This window comes from Neophocaena asiaeorientalis, unplaced genomic scaffold, assembly GCF_003031525.2.
Source record: "Neophocaena asiaeorientalis asiaeorientalis breed wild unplaced genomic scaffold, Neophocaena_asiaeorientalis_V1.1 scaffold36, whole genome shotgun sequence".
In the NCBI taxonomy this organism is placed as follows: domain Eukaryota; kingdom Metazoa; phylum Chordata; class Mammalia; order Artiodactyla; family Phocoenidae; genus Neophocaena; species Neophocaena asiaeorientalis.
In genome coordinates this window covers 7,497,098-7,518,407 of record NW_020174149.1, presented here as the reverse complement: position 1 = coordinate 7,518,407, position 21,310 = coordinate 7,497,098, and the positions used below count along the sequence as shown (strand labels likewise).

The following is a 21,310-nucleotide window of genomic DNA, read 5'->3' as shown; positions in this document are numbered from 1 at the left end:
ATGTACTTCTCACAGTGTGATAGACACACCTCCATGGAGTGGAGGGTTTATGCCCCCCCCACCCCTGCCACGAATCTTGGTGAGGATTTCCGATGGCATCATGCAGTGAAGCGTGACGGAGGTGATGCTGTGTGACCTCGAGGGCTGGGTCATAAAAGGATTCAGCTTCCACTCATCTCCCTCTTTTGGAACTCTAGCCCTAAGATCCCAGGCACCATGCTGGGGGGAACCCAAACACCCATGTACACAGACCATGGGGTGGGGCCCACATGGAGAGCCTACAGCTAGTGCCAGCTGCCAGATGTGTGAGTGAATGACATTTCAGTGATTCCAGACCTCAGGCTCTATGGAGTAGAGACACACCATCCCTTCTGTGCCCTGTCCAGATTCCTGACTCATCAAATTCACGAACATAATAAACGGTTGTTTTACACCACTAGATTTGGGGTCATTTTTTAGTAGCCATAGTAACTACAATATTGTACAAAGCCTTTTATGAATATGGCTGAAATAAATATTTTAGAAAAAATTTGTTTTCTTTTTTGGGGAATAGGTTAAATAAGTCTGTATTTTACTCACGGTTACAGTCATTTTAGGAAATAGACTAGATTCCTTTCACTAGTTAACCTATGGCATATTAATGCTCAAATACACTATAGGTTACATTATGTCCCTTTGCATAAATAAGTGCAGCTTGATACATACCAGAGTTAGTCCCTAAGGCAGCCCTGACCTTTTTTCTGAGTTGGATATCTGTGTTCTGAGTTGCCTCTGCACGTTTCCACATCCATACGCTGCAGGTAAAATAACTCTACGGATCCAAAACCAAATTCACTTTCCCCGTCTCATCTGTTCCCCTAACAGCGCTATTGTCTGCCGCATCGTTAAATCTAGAAACCAGACAGAAGCGTTGACCCCCGTTTTCCCACTTCTCTGTGGATGCACGGGGGTGGCTGTCACTGCGTCTTGTTGCTTCCTCTCCTGTGTCCCCACCTCCACTCCACGGCCCCCAGCTCATTCGCACCCACCCCCATCTCCCTTCGGCTTTAATCTGCTTATTGGTGCCCAGGTCTCTTTCTCCTGAATTCTGTTCCCTGCAGCGTCACCGGAATTTTCTTTCCAGATCACAGCTTTGTCATTGCCTTGTTTAAAAATGTTTGGTTGCTTATAGGATGAGAGTCCAGGCTGATTTGTATGCCATTCACAACTCTTCCTGATTGGCACCCTGCTCACTTTTCTTTCTTTTCTTTTCAATTAATAGACAGTTTCAGAGCAGATTTAAGTTTCCAGAAAATTGAGTATAAGTACAGAGAGTTCTCATATAACCCCTCAACTCCCCCCAACCCCCTGCCTCCCAGTTTCCCCCATTATTAACATTTTGTCCTAATATGGTGCATTTGTTGCAATTGATGAGGCTGTACTGATACATTATTATTAACAAAAGCAGTAGTTTACTTTAAAGTTCACTCTTTGTGTTACATATTCTATGGGTTTTGACAGTTTCTAATGTCATGTATCTATCATACAGAGTAGTTCCACTGCCCTAAACATCCTCCGTGTTCTGCCTGGTCATCTCTCCCTTCCCCTAACCCCTGGCAACCGCTGATCTTTTCACTGTCTCCATAGTTTTCCCTTTTCTAGAAGGTTATATAGTTGGAATCATATAGTATGTAGCCTTTTCAGATTGGCTTCTTTCACTTACTAATATACATTTAAGATTCATTCATGTCTCTTCCAGGCTTGATAGAATGTTTCTTTTCAGCTCTGAATAATATTCTATTGTCTGGATGTACCATAATTTATTCTTCCATTCACCTATTGAAGGACACCTTGGTTGCATCCAAGTTTTGGCAATTTTGAATAAAGTTGCTGTAAAATTTGTGCGTAGGTTTTTGTATGGACGTAAATTTTCGACTCATTTGGGTAAAGATACTTTTTAATGTAATTTTACGTTTTGAATAGGTGATATATTGGTGTGGTTCAAAGATTTAATAACATTAAAAGGTTTACAGTAAGCAGTCTTAATCTCCCCTTATTCCTGTCTACCGATTCCCACCTTTTATTTATTTGTTTGTCTGTTTATTTATTTATTTTTGGCTGCGTTGGGTCTTTGTTGCTGCGCGCAGGCTTTCTCTAGTTGCGGTGAGCGGGGGCTACTTGTGGTTGCAGCGCGCAGGCTTCTCACTGTGGTGGCTTCTCTTGTTGCGGAGCACGGGCCCTAGGTGTGTGGGCTTCAGTAGTTGTGGCATGTGGGCTCAGTAGTTGTGGCTCGCAGGCTCTAGAATGCAGGCTCAGTAGTTGTGGCACACAGGTTTAGTTGCTCCGTGGCACGTGAGATCTTCCCGGACCAGGGCTCAAACCCATGTCCACTGCAAGGGACACGGGTTCAATCCCTGGTTGGGGAACTAAGATCCTGCATGCCATCCGGCGTGGCCAAAAGAAAAAAATAAATAAACAAAATTGTGGTTTTTTTTTTTTTTTTAACGGAGGTTTCTTTTAAAAAAAGAGTCACTGTGGTTGCTCATCTGCCCACCTACCCACCCTTCCACCTGGTCCATCCTACCAGGTGGTCTTCTCTTCCAGTTCGTCCCCTTTCTTACCCTTCATCTTGCACTCAGTCTGTCCATCGGTCTGCTTGTCCCTCTGTCATCTACTCTATGTCCAGTTCACTTTGCTTGAGATGGAGGAATAAGAAATGGGGTCCTCCAGCACAGAGCTCCCCAGTTTCTAAGATCACCCTGCACATTTTTGTTCAGATACACAGCTGGCAGATTGGAACATTTTCTTTTCTGTTCTTTAGTCTTTCTTCTGTGGATTCTGGGTTTTTAACAACTCCTCATCTGGTTGCAGGGTAGGATGGATAAGTATGTATCAAACTGTGAAATCCCCTGTGTCCTCTCTGTGGATGCTATACACTGTGCATCACGGAACTCGTCTCCCTCTGCCTCAGGCCCTGCCTCTCCCTGTGGGTAGGGGCGTTGAAGAATCAGATGAATAATTTCCTGGATTATGATGTTCTGTGTGTGCATGGGTGCATTTGTGTGTGTGTGGATGTGCATCTGTGCTCACGGGTGGGTATAGGTCTATTCTTAAATGGTTAAACCTTCTATTTAAGAAAAAAATGGATCCAACATTAGAATATTTTCCTGGAAGAACCATGGATTTCAGCTACAGTTTACATGAGTCATACTTGGTACCCAAGAGAGTAATTATACCACAATTTATGGAGACAGAATTCTTTTTTTTTTTGTGGTACGCGGGCCTCTCACCATGGCGGCCTCTCCTGTTGCGGAGCACAGGTGGCTCCGGACGCGCAGGCCCAGCGGCCACAGCCCATGGGCCCAGCCGCTCCGCGGTATGTGGGATCCTCCCGGACCGGGACACGAACCCGCGTCCCCTGCATTGGCAGGCAGACTCCCAACCACTGTGCCACCAGGGAAGCCCGAGACAGAATTCTTGATAGCCAAGTCAGGTGTGATACATAATGTTTTTTGAAAGATTCTCTTATTATTATATATTAAACCTCACCTCCATTTTTCTCTCCTTTAGAATTCATTGTTTCCTTTTCTTTGAAAGTTAGTTTGAATTTATTTTCTTTTCTTTTTTTTTTGTCCCCTGCATTGGCAGGCGGACTCTCAACCACTGCGCCACCAGGGAAGCCCTGAATTTATTTTTATTTTCTACTGTATGAAGTTCAGTGTGGGATTAGTATCCTCAGCAAGGTTATACAACTTTCACGATTGGGGTGGGTTTTTAGTAGATCATTTCCCTTTTCTTCCCCAATGAAAATATTTGCAAGAAGAATAGAAAATTACCAATTAATGATAGCTGGTGGTGTTGTTAGTAGCATTGTTTAGGTGGTGGCTGTATTTGTGGTGTTTGGAGTATGTGTGTACATGGTGGGGCAGGGAGTGGGTCCTGAATGTTAATTCTGAAGATTATCCCCTACAGCAGGAGAGCACAAGTCATTCTGGAATCAAAGAAATCTGACCAGAGCTCCATGGCCACTAAGTAGATTGTGTGTCTTTCTTCCTGTTTTCCTGTTTTCTTCTCTTCAGCCCCAGGAGCAGGAGTCCCCAGCCTTCTGTGGGGTCAGAGCAGCTCCCTTGCTCCGTGGGAGAGTGGCTCGGCAGGGGGCTTCCTTCCATCACTTCCCCTTTCCCAATCCTGTTTCTGACGCCAGGTCTTTGCATTGTCCATCCTCAAAGATCTTACAGCTTCAGGGGAATAAAAAGCAGCTCTTCTAAAGTGTGGTCAGCATCTTCTTTTGTCTTTGTTTAGACTCATATGAGCCTTAAGGGCACATTTTCAAAAGTCAAGTAGCAGGCAGGACACTGGAATAAAACAATTAAAAAACGAACAACCTCAGTGATAATTAGCAGTGCTGCTTTAGAGGCACAAATTTTCTAAAACTAAAACTATTTCCCTGAAGCATCCCATTTTCCCTGCCTTTGTTTCCCACCCTAAGAAGTCTGGCTGACTCATCAACTCATTTCACAGTGGTTTTCGCTGGTGGTGCCAGGGTTGTGTTCACCATCTGAGTACAGTAGGAAAGGCACAATGATTGCGTTTCATTAATTGAAACGTCTATTGTGTGAGTGTCTCTATTCCACTTTCACTGGGTGATATCCAGAAATAGTGTGTGCAGGAATGTGCAAGGGGTAGGCGACAGCATGACGCTGATTTTGCTTTTCATTTTGGACACCATCACACAAAATAATAAAGGGTTTGCCCTGAACAAGAATTGTCATTTGTTTTTGCCTCCGGGGCCTTGTCAAGGTTTATTTTTACATCCTCCAACCTGGCATATATGTCCCCAGGAGCCACCTGAGAGCGACAAGCTCAGTGCAGGTAGTACTTTTAAAAGCTCAGTGATTAGCATAAGGCAGGGCTGACATTTACAAGTGTGCCTCGCCACGCCCCCTGCCCTGGGCATTCTTATGTTGCTGTGTGGCCTTGGCCCCCAGAAGTCACACTAGCTGACAGATTAGTTTTATTAAAGGCTGGGTGGGTGTGGCCATGGGGCAGCAAGACGAACTGCTCCTCTTTTTCTGAAGCCCCCTTGAACAGCTTAATCACCGAAGTGAGGCCTGAACTGTCCCTGTAAAGACTGATCTTCTGAGTGGTGAACGTTTTCTCTTTGCTCTTTTTCTCATAGAAATTTGGCTAGGACTTTTGACTTTAGAACTAAATTGTTTTTCCAGGCTGAAAGAAAATTTCAGGTACTTTTGGATTTTTTTTTCCCAGAGACACCTTTCCTGCTACCTCAAATCCCACTTTTTCTCTGCCTTGTTAATAATGTGGAAACTGTGAGTGTCATTGAATCTTACTTAAGAAAATGACTGCCTGCAGAGTTCATGTTCTAGATGGCTGGCTTTACAACGTTTAACTCATTACATCTTGTGTAAATGTTCCTTATTTGTGAGGCTTGCTCCCAAACTGGGATTTTAAGTAACCGATCTCTATGAGACAAGTGTGTCCATCCTCCCTACTCCCTCCTACACCTGGGTGTCATTAGACAGATTTCAAACCCAGTGGGCCATGTGTGAATTGCAGCCACAGAAGGGCCCTTGTGAGGCCCAGACTTCTGTGGTCCATGACGAAGTTGCCCCGAGGGGCATGTGTTATAGGCTCACTAAGGCTGGGGTGCACACCCACCCACCTCCCGTTCCCCGACCCTGTGGCCTGTGAGGAGATCTGGGGCATCAGCTTGCAGTCTGGTGCTTGGGAGGTGCTGATTTAGCCCATCTGGCTAGTTGGGGATCTCCTTCCTTCCTCGTGATTCTAAGTTTGGCCTGAAAAGTGTCAGGTTGGCTGCATGTATTTTGGACTCCCACAGAGACCATATGGTCTTTTGCATTCAGTGTTCAACATTTTTATCTGTCAGTACTTATTGAGCTTTTGCAGTCCTGTGACTCAGTGCCATCGTAGCTCCCCTAAGTGGCAGGGTGGAGGACCTCCCTGAACCGTGAACACATTTTTGACATCCCCACCTGTCTCTTCTCAGGCTCTTACCTCTGTCTGGAATACCTCGATGTCTGGCCTACTTTTCAAGATCAACCTAAATGTCACTCACTTGATGAAACCTCTGCCCACTTGGTTGTGTTCCCTTTCCTTTGAACCTCTATTATGCTCCCTCCGACCTGTGTTATTCATTCGTTCATTCACTTATCCATTCATTCATTCAAAAAAAGGTTTATTGATGCCTACTATATACCAGATTTGGGATATGTCATGAACTAAACAGCAAAGATCTCTCCCTCCTTCCCTTCTGTAATCTCTCAGTAGCACTTACATTCTAGCTGGTGGAGATAGCACACATAAACAGCACGTACGATACGTCAGTCAGTTATATAGTATTTTGGAAGGGTCAAAATGGCATGGAACAGTGAAAGGAAAAGGAAGGGCAGGATCGTGTGGATCAGAGTACGAGGTGGGAGGAGGGGACGAGATGCAGTGCATACAGGCCTCAGTGACACTTACTGAAGTTGGCCTGTGGTCGTAGTCTGCGTATGTGCCTTCTCCTTCTTTCCCAACTGAAGGGACAGAGACTGGGTCTCCTCACTGATTTATCTGCCAGCAGCACTTAGCACGAAATGCCTTGTGTGTGGTCGGTGCTCCGTAGATACTTGGTGAAATGGGAACAAATGTGTCAAAATGAATTTGAGGGCAAATAAAAAGCTCATTTCCTATTTTGCTTTTTTCCTGTCCTTACAAAAAATACTTTATGATAAATCTGTGCTTAAGAACCTGAGATTCCTTGCCTATTTACTTAGTCTTTTCAAGATAGAGTTTGTCACTGGACCTCAGTGGGTACAGGGGTTTTGGAAAGTGTTGATCAATGCTGCTTTTGGCATGAAATAGTACAATTCTAACATATAAACTTCAATTCCATTTAGAAGAGCACAGAGGACCGTAGCTTGTTTACCACCTTGGCCAGCCTTTTGCTGTAAAAGAATCATTTTTTTAAAACAATAAATAACTTTCCGGAACTGAATAGGGGAAAACATTTCAAGAGTATATTTTACTATCAATTTGCCATGAAAAATTCAAAGGTCTCTTGACAACCTCCGGGTTTCATTAGCTTTCAGTTTACAGACACTTACCCAGTGAAATAACATCATCCCAGCGCAGAGCAATACCTAACGTGGATCGTGAAGAGACGGATGTCACGTGATCAGTGAGTGTGCATTTCAGCTCTTACCTGAGGTTTAGAGATTATGGAAAATCAATGCAGAGTAGCTTTCTGGGCTGCATTCAGTCCATATAAGTGGGTCTTGAATCAAAAAATTGATCTAAGGCTGCAGTTGATCCAGTGCTTTCAGGTGCCCAATTTAAAATGCAAATGGCTGCTGTGGCTGATAAATGTCTCCCCTGAGAGCTGAAAAGCTCTGTGTAATTTAGAGCCCTGAGTTCCACACTGCAGCTTCCACGGGAAGAGTACGTGTGTCGTAGACTGCTAGCATGTCAGCGTCAGGAGGCTCCTGTGGACAGCCTAGTTTAGTGCTTTTCCAGCTGCTCTAGCCGAGTCCTCCCAGGGGCCCGGTATGGGGAGGGGAAAGGCTCTGAGTTATCTATCCCAGTCCCATGCCTGTCCTTCCATTCACCTCAATACACTTTGACCAGTTTTATTGTCTTTATGCTTTTATGTAAGAGTTTGTATGGAGGAAGTGTTCTGAGGCTAAAAATATCAATACTTGGAAAGAAGTAGCTTGATCTAGATTAGCTCATTTATTTTCCAGGTAAAGACACAGCAGCCTGGAGAAATAAGACACAGCTCTAAGTGGTTATGTACTGCAGTTGTGACAGCAGTTAGGAATATGCCTCTCTGGGACTGTTTCCTTATTTGTCCACCTCATGGGCTTAGTGTGGGAATCAGATGGGACAGACCAGGAAGCACAATGGATAAGAGAGTGTACATTTAATGCGTTAGTTAAATGTAAAGTATCACTATCATTTTCTCTTCTCTACCACTAGAGCAATCATGTGGGTTGCCAAACTGTGTTCCAGGGAGCCCTAGGGATCATTGCAGGAAGCTTAGGGGACCTCTTTTCTTCAGACAAAGCATCTTTCCTTTCATCTGCTTTCTATGTTAGGCATCTAGGTAAAGTTTCTTTTATAGATAGGACTCTATAACTTTTAAAAAGTTTGAAAACCACTGATCTAGAAGGAATTTTGCAAATGAATAGCTATGCTTGTTTAAAATGCTGGTGGCCATCTGTGCCCATTGAAAAGGCTAGATACAGAATATTCAGGGCAGAGCTTGCTTGAATACCTGGTTCGAGAAGGTGGGCTGCTGTAGATGTAAACATTATGCACAGATTGGCCTGAACCAAAGAGACAGAAAACTGAGTGAGTGACAAGACCGAAAGTCACTGGCGAAACCTTTGAGCTGCTTTGAGACGTGTGGTGTTTTTTAAGTCTGGGTGTTCCCAAGGCCTTTTATTTCTCTGCTCTGTTTGTAACCGATGTGGTGGTTTAATGTAAGTACCCAGGTGAAAACTAAGTGGTACCTGACAGGTGATGGCCCTTTCTTTCCTGTCTTCATTTTTTAGTGCACTTACATTTCAATCGACCAAGTTCCCAGGACCCATGCCATCGTGATAAGCAGACCTGCCTGGCTTTGGGGGGCAGAAATGGGAGCCAATGAACATGGAGTGTGCATAGCCAATGAAGCCATCAATGCCAGAGAGCCAGCCGCTGAAACGGAAGCCTTACTGGGGATGGATCTGGTCAGGTACTGCCTGGTGATTCTTTGAAACAACTGCCCAGAGCAGGTGGGGTGTGGGGATGGGATTTATCTCCCTCCAAACCTCATACTTCCTAACACAGTCCTTCCAAAGAAGACTTGTGCCTTTTGATATAAACTTGGAGGTGATGGAAAAAAGAATAGATTACAACGGAGTATTATTCAGCAATAAAAAAAATTCAGTACTGATACCTGCTATAACATGATGAATCTTGAAAACGTTACACTAAGCGAAAGAAGTCAGACACAAAAGGTCATTATTGTATGATTCCATTTACATGAAATATCCTGAATAGGCCAGTTCATAGAAGCAGAAAGTAGATCAGTGGTTGCCTGGGGTTGGAGTGGAGGATGGGGAGTGAGTCCTAATGGATATGGTGCTTCTTTTTGGGGGGTTGGCGTGTTCTAAATTTATATTATGGTGATAGCTGCACAACTTTATGGATATACTAAAGACCCCTGAACTACACTTTTAAATGGATGAAGCTTATGGTCTTTGAAATGTATCTATCTAATAATATATAAAAATAAAAAGAATATATTAAAAATACATAAAAGATAAAGGAAAAAAGAACAGAAATCACTTCCCTCCTTTCCCCCCTAAGTCTTGGTCATCTTTTCTTCCTTTCCCTCCCCTTCCAGCCACAGTGTAACAGAGGGAAGCGGACGTGTAAGCTTGGCAGGATGGGGGTCTCTGTCGGCTGGTTCACTACTGCGTCACAAGCACCAGGGGCTGTGTGCCTGGCACGTAGTGGCTGATCAACGACTGAGTTTGGAAAGAATGACTAAAGTAGACGGTGGGTGGGAATGAAACAACGTTCTGAAATGGCTTCCTTTTTTCTGAAAAACTGAAATGCAATAGAGTAATGGCTTGATTGAAAGACGATTGGGCTGGGAGCTGGAGGTCTTGGTCTTAGGTGTGGATACTTGTCACTTGTCCGATGTGAGGCCTAGATTGGGTGACCTCCAGGGAGCTTCCCACATGTCACATCCTGTAAAAAGGAATAGAGGTTTTTACATTTTGTAGGTTTTGTAGGGAGAAATTGCACATAGAGACCTCCCTGGCCCATAGCTTGTTCCAGCTGATGGACAGGTCTGTTTGTGACACCGCTTTGATGCCATATTGCCTTCATACCTTCCTCACCCTTCCTTACGCTTCCTGGTTATTATAAACTCAGAAGGAGCAGGTTCCCTGAGCTGGAGAAAAGGAGGGAAAAGCCTTATATTTATAATCAGTTTTCTCTTGATCAACAGAATGAAATGGATAGAATAACAACAAGTTTTGAGCTTATGTTTTGACAGTTGTCCCAGTATTTTTACCTCCGTGCTTAATAGAAATCCTAAAAATGAAGAGTTAACAATGAAAAATAATGTCCCTTTTATGCCTCATTCATAGCCTTGCATTTTGAGTTATCATTGACTTTATGGCAGGGGGTTTATAGAACTGGCAAATACCACCATTTAAACAGTCGATTTCTAAGGGACGACAGAAAAGAATTTTTTAAAAAAATTTCTTCAAAGCCTCTGATGTATCTTCTCAAGTTCATCAACCTATAAGGCAACGAGAGTTACTGAATATCTGCTTTGTGCTAGGCTCTGCGGGCACATGAAGAAGCTCAAAAACTTCAAAGAGATTTAGTCTGGTTGCAGGGAGAAGACAGAAAATTGAGCAATGCAAGATTTTAAGACCAATTTAAGATGACAGAAGGAGAGGTGTGTCTCAAGGCAATCTGAGATTTGTAGCCGCATGAATGGCACAGAAACCCAGGCCCTCAGAAAACACCCCTGGATGTTCAGAGATGATAATGGACTGAGTCTGTTTAGGAATGCTTCGAGAAGAAGATGCCTGTGACCTGGGTGCACAATGCCGCGGGGATGTAGACCGAGAAGATATACTCGGCATAATTGGGGTTGTGATAGTTACCAAGGTCTGGACACTAACAAGTGTCAGGAGTAGATTATAGGGTGAATTTAACCATAGTCATTTAACTTCAACTCCTTCCCTGGCCACCCATGTCCAGTTATGACAATAAAAAAGCAGGTATGTGAAGAGGACCCTGCCGCAGGTGCCTGCACCTTGAGTGGCTCTTTGTGAGTTCAGGGTCTCAGCTTTATACAAGCTATGATCAGTTCAGCCAAGCCCAGTCAGATGGTGAGGGGCCAGTTCATACTAACTGAATGCTAAAAGTGACCCCTGAGCCAGAAGGCCTCCTAGATCAATGTCTCAGAGGCTCCCAGGTGATGGGTGCTGAAGCACACAGAGCACTGTTTGAGTAGCAAGGTTCCAGAGCAGTGGGTCTCAAAGTGTGGGTGGTGACCCAGTAGCTCTGGCATCACCTGGAAAGTTGTTTGAAATGTAGATTCTGGGCCCCCACCACGGACCTCCTGAATCAGCAACTCTGGGGGGTGGGACCAGCAATCCGTGCTTGAACGTGCCCTCCAGGTGCTTCCGATACACACGAAGCGTTGAGAACCAGGGCACTAGAGGAAAATTTCAGTCCGTGAGCTGTGTTCTCTCAAATTGGGCTCAGTATCTCCAAGGTATTGCTGTTGGAGGGATCACTACTTCCTCTGTCTGTGCTTGTCTACTGTGCTTGGATGCCAGTTCTTTCCTGGACAACTCCTGGGAGAGCAAGCTCTTTGCATTTTCCACTCTATTTCTAGTGCTTGCTAGACCTGGGGTTGATTATTCAAAGATTATACAGGGCCGGCTGCCCCTCTATGGATTCTGATCTTTTGTGCTTTCCAACAGCACGTCGAATCCAGCCTCAGTCCAAAGGGATGTTAAGTGAACGTTGGTAGCCCTTTATTGGGCACTGAGTTTAAGATAAAAGTATAATCTGTATGTGCTTCCTAGAGGTTTGCTGTGGGAATTCAAGCATTAGGCAATACTGTTTTTATATTTCATTTTCAGTTTATGTTTATGATGTTAAGTAACATCTGCTACTTACGATCCACTGATCTCTGTGAGAATCTTTCAACGAATCCCTTTCTCCAGGGAAAAGGCACATAAACACATATACTCCATTTTTGCATGTTTCAGGAGGTTGGTACCAAGTAAAAAGAAGCTGAATGGAGCTAGCCTAAAAAAATGGGAATTGATTTTCTGGAGGTCGGGGCTCTCTTACAATCCAAGGTCTGTCTCTCATGATCATAATGCACCTTGGCCTCTTGGATGAGAACTAGACAGCTCTTAGAACTCATCCATCAGTGGCATTCTGGTAAATGTTTAATAACCAGACTGGGGCGGGATGGTGGGGGGCAGCTCTGGTTTGTAGCCTTTTCCAGTTTCCGTGGTGTAAATACTCCCACGATGACGGATTTCAGACTACCAATGGTTTAACCACTAGATCGAAATTCTTCATATAGAGCAGTCTGCTCCGAGCTGGCACAGCTGGCCCCAGCGCGTCACTGCATTCATTCAGTGTTTCACGCCTCTTCTTCCCTTTCCATGACTGCTCTGTTCTCCTCTTTTTCTGTAGACTGACTTTTGCTGCTCCTTTTGGGTTTAACTTTGTCACTAAAACCCAGTCCCTCCCAATATTTTAGAGCATCTGATAATTCTGGACACTTTCCATCAGACCCTCAGCGTATAAAAAGACACAAAAGTCCTTGAAAAGAGGCCAGTGTAACCACTGGAAAGGGCCAAGGGTTGTCTTTAGGTTGTGGGGAGTGTGAGGACCCACAGGTGACCTGAAAGGGGGCCCAGCCAGTGTCTGTAGGAGGAAAGAACCTGTGGATTAGAGTTAACTATTTCGCGAACACTATTGTATGATGCGTTTTGCATAGAATATTTCATTAACTTTGACAGCAACCCAGTGAAGTGGGTCTGATTACTTCTGTTTGGTAGACAGGAAATTGAGGTTAAGGGGCTTGCCTGAGGCTTTGACAGAGCCTGGTGTACCGGGGCCCTCTCCCCTCAGGGAGGCGACCCCTGTCTGTACTAGATCGCAGGTTACTTCTCCTTTCCAGGAGCCAGGAAGCTCTGGATACCAAGAGACAGAGGTTAGTCAAAAGGTTTCCCACATCTTTCTTCCAAATCAGTACAGCCCTTAGCATCTACTTTTTCCCCCTCCTGCTTCTATCCCTCTGGCTAGAGGCTGGGAATGTTCGATGTCCAAAAAATCATGAACCAAGAGGGGCCTTCAGACCCCTGGATTTGCGGGGGAGAAGGAAGATTATTTGCATCTACATCCCTATGGGAACACCAAGCTCATCCCTAAAAGGGAAGGGGAGTTGACTATTTTTATGACTTTCCCCAGGGCAGTGATTATATATCCACGGTAAATCTAGTTATAATTATATATCCACGGTAAATCTAGTTATAACTTAGTTTTACCTAATTGGGATTCAAAGGCACAGGGGTCTCCCTAATGAGTGGAGACATAGGTGTCAAAAAGACAAGCAAGCCAAGTTTCTAAACACGAGGGCTTGCATTAGGGGAGCGCACACGGTGCTCGTCTTTCTTAGTGAGCTGTGTTAACCTTTCAGGAATGGGCACAGTGAGCTCGACATACCAGTGAAAAGGTCATGGGCCCCAAAGAGGGATTTTCTCCAGGATTTCCCATAAAAAATAAGGATTTGAATCTGGGAGCACCTAACTCCAAGATCCAGAGAAACCTGGACCAGGCACACCCTCGGAAGGATCTGAATTTCACTGAAGGTTGATGTCAGAGCAAGACTCTAACATTGGCCCAGTTAATTTCATTCCTTTTCCTGCTCCAGTCAAGCCCATAATGAGGTGTAGCACCTGAAGTGAAAGTAGGCATGGGGGCCAGCAAGGCTGTGTTCTCATTTGGCATCAGATGGATCTGCCTCATCTAGGAGGGGAAACTGTCATGCAAAGCTTAAAACAGGCCTCAATGTTGGGAGACTCGTGGCCTGGATCACCATAGCCTGGTGCATTTGTAGCTCTGAGTCTCAGGCGGAGAGGGTGTAACCCGCTGTCATTCACAGCTCTGGCAGTTGTCCTGTTCTCAGCCCATGGCAGAGAGACCGCAAGGGAATGGCCAGGTGGGACAAAGGCGTATCTTCTCCCCACGGCCCTGGCGTGAGGGGTGTAATCAGAATCGTGTCTGTGGATGAGTGCTGAGGCGCCCCTGCAGATGCCGTGCAGAGGGCATCAAAGTCAGTCTGGGAGGGCACGTGTGTTGGAATCTCAGCGTGGGACCCAAACAGGCAGAACAGCAGGAGAGTAAGTTAGAAACTGCACAAGAGAACTCACAGCTTCCAGACGTGGCACTGTTGCCCCGGCTGGGTATTCACAGGCTCGTAGCACACATTTGCACGGGTAAGTTGGGGCCCTGCAAAGGCCCTGGGCACAGGGTTCTCCCTGGAATACGTACATAAGACGGTGTAACCAGGGGCCACCAGGGACCTGTGGCAAGCAGGGCCCCTCCTGTGTGCCCAGCTCTGCGCTGTGAGAGGTACTCACAGCACACTTGTTTGCTCTGGATCCTCAAGTTAAGGTGAGCACTTATTTCCTCTACGCCGTTTTGGAGAAGATGGCACTGACCAACGGAAGAGTCCACTAATTCCACCTTCTAACGAGTTTATTCTTTTATCACTCCCATGAAGTCTCAGGCTTCAGCTTCTCAAAGCATTGCCTTGTCACCAGTCTCCCTAAATAAGCTTAGATTGAGAAATGCCAAATGAATTGATATACAATTACCTATGAAAATAAGCCGCTTGCAAAGATAAGACCAGAGCACAGAGCTGCATTATCCCGCAGCACAGTGAAACGTCCCTTCAGGAAGAATTAAGCTGGGTGAATTTTAATAACGATTGCATCTCAAGTCGAAAACTCACCCAGTACTGGCCTCTGCTATCATCTTAGCAGGCTCATTGCTCTGTTCTGTGCTTCTGCCACCAGAAGTACAAGTTGAATGAAGAGATGAATAAGTAGACATTTACCGGACACCCATTACATGCCATCTTCTTTCAAATCAGCCTGAGAGGGAAGTAGTACTGTTTTCACTTTACAGATGAGAAAATCAAGGTTCGGAAAGTTTACCCCCGGTGGATAGCAGAACCAGAATTAGAACTGAGGTCCCTTTATCTCCGCGTCATTTGTTTTTCTGCCGCGGTGTGCTATGTCTGGAAACTTACTGATCACGTACTTGGTGCTGGGCCCTAGAGCCATGTATTTTCATGTTCATCGTCTCATAAAACCCATCCTCATAGTACTCAGTGATGTAGGTATTTATTTTACAGGTGACATAAAACTGGTGTTCAAGTATATTATGGAACTTGCTCAGGGTCACACAGAGGGCAGTCTGTGCCTGCTTTAAGGGGTCTATTAATTGGAAGGGCTGGGAGGGGACTGCTGTTTCACTTTGAAAGAAATATGTCCTTTTGGACGACTGAAGCTGTAAGCCACACCAGTAGAGGTGCGCTGATAGGTAGGAGGAGAATATGTAGAAAAAGGACTGATCATGTACGAACCAGCCGCCCATTGCTAATGAGATCGTGAGTGAATTATATGCACAGAGGACAATGGCTGGCTGTGGAACACTTTTATTACCAATCAAAACATCTGGTGGGGCTTCCCTGGTGGCGCAGTGGTTGAGAATCTGCCCGCTAATGCAGGGGACACGGGTTCGAGCCCTGGTCTGGGAGGATCCCACATGCCGCGGAGCAACTAGGCCCATGAGCCACAACTACTGAGCCTGCGCGTCTGGAGCCTGTGCTCCGCAACAAGAGGGGCCCACGCACCGCGATGAAGAGTGGCCCCCACTTGCCACAACTAGAGAAAGCCCTCGCACAGAAACGAAGACCCAACACAGCAAAAATAAATAAAATTAGTTAATTAAAAACAACAACAAAACAAAAAACAAAACATCTGGTGTAGAATAATAGAGGTCAAGGCTGGACTGGGCGGAGGTTTCCTTTTGCCCAGAGGCAGGAGGGAGAACAAGCCACAGAGAGGGGGTCTTGCTAAGGGCTGCACCTGAGCTGACCAGCTCTAGGGGAGTCAGAATTAGAAAAGAGAGAGAGAGGTGGCCGAGCTTCCTTCCAAGAGGGAGAAGCCACTGGGCTCCTGACTCCTGTCTCTCTATGCAAGGGGGGCGTCCAAAGACAGAAAACGCCCCCGTGATTTTGAACCGAATGTGTGACAGTTGTGTATCTGAGTTCTGTTCATCTGTTTGCGTCGTGGCTTGAGCGCTTAACATCGTTAACACACGTTGGCGTTCTTCATAACTCAGCCCCGTCCCAGCCTTTGGTTCCTATGCTGATAATGAGGTGGTGAGGAATGACAGAGGTATGCTTCTGGTTTTCTTACTTCAGGCTTGGTTTAGAGAGAGGGGCAACAGCTAAAGAAGCCTTAGATGTCATCGTCGCCTTGTTGGAAGAACATGGACAAGGCGGGAATTATTATGAAGATGCAAACTCCTACCACAGCTTCCAAAGTACATATCTGATCGTGGACAGTGAGGAAGCCTGGGTGCTGGAGACCGTGGGGAAGTACTGGGCTGCGGAGAGAATCACAGGTGAGTGGGGTGGCCGGTGGAGAGTTTCGAGGACAGGAAAAGCTGAGGCCATGGTGCCTGGACTTAGAGAAGTCATGCTGCTGTTGCAGACCCTCTGTGCTTCATGTGTAGGCTCTGGAGTGCCTCTCCTTTCTGGGCTTCTGCTTCTGGAGAGGAACGGGGGTTTCCTGAGCCTGGAGTGAAGGATGTCACTGCTTGGGAAGCACACACCTGATATTTCATATTGACTGTTTGCCTGGGGGCAAGTCCCAATTCTTAGTTACAGAAACAAAGTCCCAGAGGTTTTTCTCAACCTCAGGCACACCCGTGTGCACACACATGCACCCAGACACATGTATATTTGCATGCACGTTCCATTAATTTAAAACAATTCGTTGTCAGGAATTCCCTGGTAGTCCAGTGGTTAGGACTCCGTGCTCTCACTGCCAAGGGCCTGGGTTCAATCCCTGGTCGGGGAACTAAGATCCCATAAGCCGTGCAGTGTGGCCTAAATTAATAAATAAATAAAACAATTCATTATCAGGGCTACTGTGTTTTTCTAAATGTTGGGACCTGAAAAAAGCTTGAATGAAGAAGTATCATATTTTATTTTTTAAAAAAACTATGTATATATTTGAGCAGAGGGCAGTAGAGTACACTGTTCCTTCAGGTGGAGTGAGACTGAATCGGGGAGGAGGAATCTCTGGAGCTGCACTGTTCATGACTCTTGTTAGTAGCCCAGCGCCTCTTTCAAAGAACCTTTCACTTTTCTTGTGAGTAGTAAATGCTTGGGGTTTAGTTCGCCAGATCAAGTGACTGTTGCTCATTGAAAATGTGATAAAATGTGTCAGGAGTGGTCACACCTCCTGGGAAATCTTAAAAGAGAACCAAGGATCATCTGTTTCTCTCTTCAGAAACAGAATCCATTCCTCCCTATACTTAAGAGTCAAGTTGCAGGGGAGAGACGCCCTGTAAATTTCCATTTCTTGATTAAGTCTTTGTAAGTCTATTTCTAAATAACTGGGTTTTGCACTCTCTACAGAGGGAGTCAAGTGCATTTGCAATCAGCTTTCGCTCACGACTAAGATCGACGCAGAGCACCCTGAACTCAGGAGTTATGCTCAGAGTCAAGGCTGGTGGACGGGAGAGGACGAGTTCAATTTTTCTGAAGTTTTTTCTCCAGCTGATGACCATCTAGCCTGCTGTGCAGGCAAAGACAGCTTAGAAAAGCAAGAAGGTGAGTTCGTGTATCCCTTACAATTCTCCCTCTCATACCCTTTGTCTTGCAGCTATTTCAGAGACCTTGTTTGAACTTAGGTGGATGAGCAGAGAGGAAGAGTAGAGAATAGACCTTGTATATAGAGACCGACTTGTGCTAAAGTCCTTGCTGTGCAGGCAAGATGACAACTTGCATTCATTTTTACATGACGCTTTCTCATCATGGATGTTTCCTTTTCCTGTTTCTCCTTTAAATGCTGATGTCCTTATGCTTGTCTTTTTGATACTCATTCCAGCCTTGCTTATACCTCGGCATTTGTATATTTGACTTATCGTCTTCATATATTTTCCTCTCCCGTTAGCCTGCTGAGTCTTGACATCAGGGGTGTTGTCTTTTACTCATCTTAGGGTCCCCTTGTGAGGCTTGTTATAGTCCTTTGTTCCATGAACATTCGTTGAGTCAAATTGTTGAACTGAATTCCTTTCATGAACCCTGTATCTTCCACCCAGTATTGACTTAGTCAGAATCCATGTTTAGGTAAATGTGGGTGACTGGGTAGCCTGTTACTTTTACGCGTGAGTGGAAAACCCTTCCACGTAAACACAGTGGCCACATTTTATGTTTGTCCTTTAGAACAGGAGTTGGCAAACTATAACTTGTTGGCTGTTCCCTGTTTTGTAAATACAATTTCATTAGAACACAGCCACACCCACTTATTTACCTATGGCTTACGGCTACTTCCGTGCTGCGTGGCAGAGTTGAGCAGTTGCGACAGGTAAGTTATGGCAGAGATTATAGGGCCCATAAGCTTAACATATTCCTATCTGGTTCTTTAAGAAAAAGTTGGCTGACTCAATCTAGAAGAACACTTTAGGACTTCTGCTATAGAACTTGATTAATAAATTCTGGGTAGGAAGGTAAGAAAGTATCCATTTACAATGGGAACTTTATAAAAAACTCTATAAAAGTTTTTCACTTCAAAAACCTAGCTTGGTAAAAGTATATAATACCAGTTGTAAGGTAGTCCCGCCAAAATGTCAAACGTAAATCTGATGAAGCTTCTGGATCTAGCTACTAGTTTACCAGAAATACAGAGGATGGAGGAAAATATTCAAAACACCATCTGCAAAGTCTGTCTTGCGAAGTCCAGAGTGTGAGAAACTCAGGAGAAATGGCCCAACAAATAAAATGCAAGGGGGAAAAATGAGACGCAGTGACTAAAAGAGTCTTAAGAGACATTATCAACCTGTTGGATCCTGGTTTAAATCAGTAAACTCATTTATGAAACCGTGAGGAAGTTTGAACCCTGGATAGTTGAAGAACAGAAGGACTTACTGTTAATACTTTTAGGTGTGATGTGTTACGCATAGAGATTTACAAAGAGGATGCGCGTCGTGGTAGTGAAGTTTAAGGCACCTTTTCTCTATGTGATGCTCTGATTTGATCTTTGTGAACACACTGAAAAAATAGCGTTTCAATGGATTAGAAACAGAGGGAGAAAACGTAGAACCAGGATCCTGGGTAGTAAAAGATTTGTTAGTCTGTTTATCTGAAGTCAGAGCCAATAGTCCTCATGGCTCTAAATATTCTAAATACCTCTCTGTGTATATTTCCCGCTGCAGGGAGGTCGTCCTCCAAATATAGCATTGACTCTAAGCAGCAAGATTGTACCAGAGAGCTTGCTTGGTGCGCTGCATGGATTGCATACTTTCTTATGAATATCATTCAGTCGCACACTGTACTAGTTGAGGAGTTGCCAAGTGCTGTAACACAGAGACCCCAGAGTAATGCGGCTTAAAGAAAATGGAAATTTATTTCCCTCCCATGTTACAGTCCAGACGTATATGGCCAGTCCAGGGCGGGTGGGTTATTCTGCCTCAACACGTGACTTCCTTTTGTGGTCCACTCACTGGCATCTCCCAGCCAGCAGGAAGGGAGGGATAAAAGTGAAGGGCAAACACTCCTTTTTATGGATGTAATGGGGAAGTTGCACGCATAATTTCTGCTCACCTCCCGTTGGTCAGGATCTATCACGTGACCACATCTAGCCACAAGGGAAGCTGGGAAATATAGTCCCTACTTGGGCAGTTCTGTTCCCAGCCGTAATTTCAGGGGTTCTGGTACTAAAAAGGGAAAGGACTGATGGATTTTGGTTACAGCTTGCCTCCTCTCTGTCTCTTTTCTTTACAGAAAGCATCACTGTGCAGACTATGATTGACATCTTACGGGACAAAGCCAGTGGAGTCTGTATAGACTCCGAGTCTTTCCTTACCACAGCCAGTGTAGTGTCTGTCCTGCCTCAGAACAGAAGCTCGCCATGCATTCACTACTTCACTGGGACCCCAGATCCTTCCAGGTTTGTCTGAGACACAGTCACACAGGTGGCAAGCGTGTGCTTCCCTTGAGAGCTCACCCAGTAATCACACACTGAGTTCCTGCACCTCCTGCTGTATAGCTGAGTCACGTTTTTTAGTCATCTCACCATGGCCAGTGCAGCACAAAGAGCTGTGATGAAGGGAAGTTCTTGGCTTTTGTCACATAGCGTTCATCACCATCATGGAAGCAAATTGTTTTAAATTCAACAAACATTTATTAATATATATTATGGGCCAGGCATTGTGCTGTATTTGAGGGATGCAAAGATGAATAAGACCCAGTGAGACAGAAAGATACAGGAATGCCCAAGATTGATCAAAACCACCAGTTCCTATGAGTTAGGGGACAGAATGGTCCAGAGGCAATGCACATTGAAGCCACTTCAAGTGCACTGGGCTCTTCTCTAAGACATTGTGTTTTAGGGTATTGCCTTCTGCCCACACACTTCAGCAAAGGGCTTGCACTGCACAGTGTTTAGGAACACGGCGTCTAGAATTGAATTCTACCTCTGTCACTTAGTAACTGGTGAGTCTCTTAACCTCTCCAAGCTTGTGTCTGTCCTGTACCATGGACACAATACCAGCCCCTACTGTTATATGCTTTTGGGGAGGATTAAATGAGATAATCCAAGTAAATGCATAGTAGGTTTAAGTATTATTTATTAAGACTATCTCTGATCTACCAGGTAGACAGCAGCCCTTCTCCTTGGTAACTTTCAGTCACGCACACCACAAATCATGTATCATGTCATCAGTGGCTTAGACACAACCATCCAGTGATTTCTAAATTATCAGAATCACTTAGGGGAGTTTTTGAAAAATACAGATGCCTTGACCCAAACCTATTGTATCAGAATCTTTAAGGTGGGCTTAGGAATCTATCTGGTGAGTCTGATCCTCAGCCTGGAGAGGTCTAGAAGACTGCCCATTCCAGTAGGTTCTTTGGTATTTTTCATGTGCTCCACTGGCTGAAAACCATCATCATTTGAGTGTCGGGTATCAAACCTTTGACTCTGCTACCAGGGAATCTGTAGCTGTTTGATTTCATTCCCTTTCCAGCTGAAAGTATTTACTTTCCCCGTATTGTTTCAGGAATACAAGACAATGGCAGTGTCCAGCTAGGGACTGTTTGATGACTCAGGGGAGAAGCCAAGTACCTTTCCTGACCCTTTGACCTCACTACTGCCAACATCAATAGATCTTTCTAGCAAGACCTATTAAATTCGGTATAAGCTATCCTTAGTTTTTCATTCAACAAGCACTTATTAGGCACCTGCTGTGTACCAAATCTTATGCTTGTTGGGTACTAGAGACAAAGTGTGCGCAAGATAAGAGGTGGCACGAAGGAGACAATGAGGGGGAAACCACAGAGGAAGAACTCTTGAGCACTGGGGGTTGTAGGAAGAGAGGTGTGTTAGGTGCTAAAAGCAGGAATGACATTCTGGGTAGAGGGAACAGCATATGCAAAGGCAGAGAGGCATGAGACAGAATGGCACAC

General features: G+C 44.9%; 1 protein-coding gene across 1 annotated transcript in view; it reads left to right on the top strand.

Annotated features, from left to right (window-relative positions):
• Positions 1-21,310, top strand: part of SCRN1 (secernin 1) — a 56,969-nt gene that overhangs the window by 21,694 nt on the left and 13,965 nt on the right. The window contains exons 3-6 of the mRNA XM_024755082.1: positions 8,556-8,737; positions 16,037-16,239; positions 17,261-17,455; positions 19,628-19,793. Coding sequence (XP_024610850.1) covers positions 8,556-8,737; positions 16,037-16,239; positions 17,261-17,455; positions 19,628-19,793 — 746 coding nt within the window. The remainder of the gene's footprint in view (positions 1-8,555; positions 8,738-16,036; positions 16,240-17,260; positions 17,456-19,627; positions 19,794-21,310) is intronic.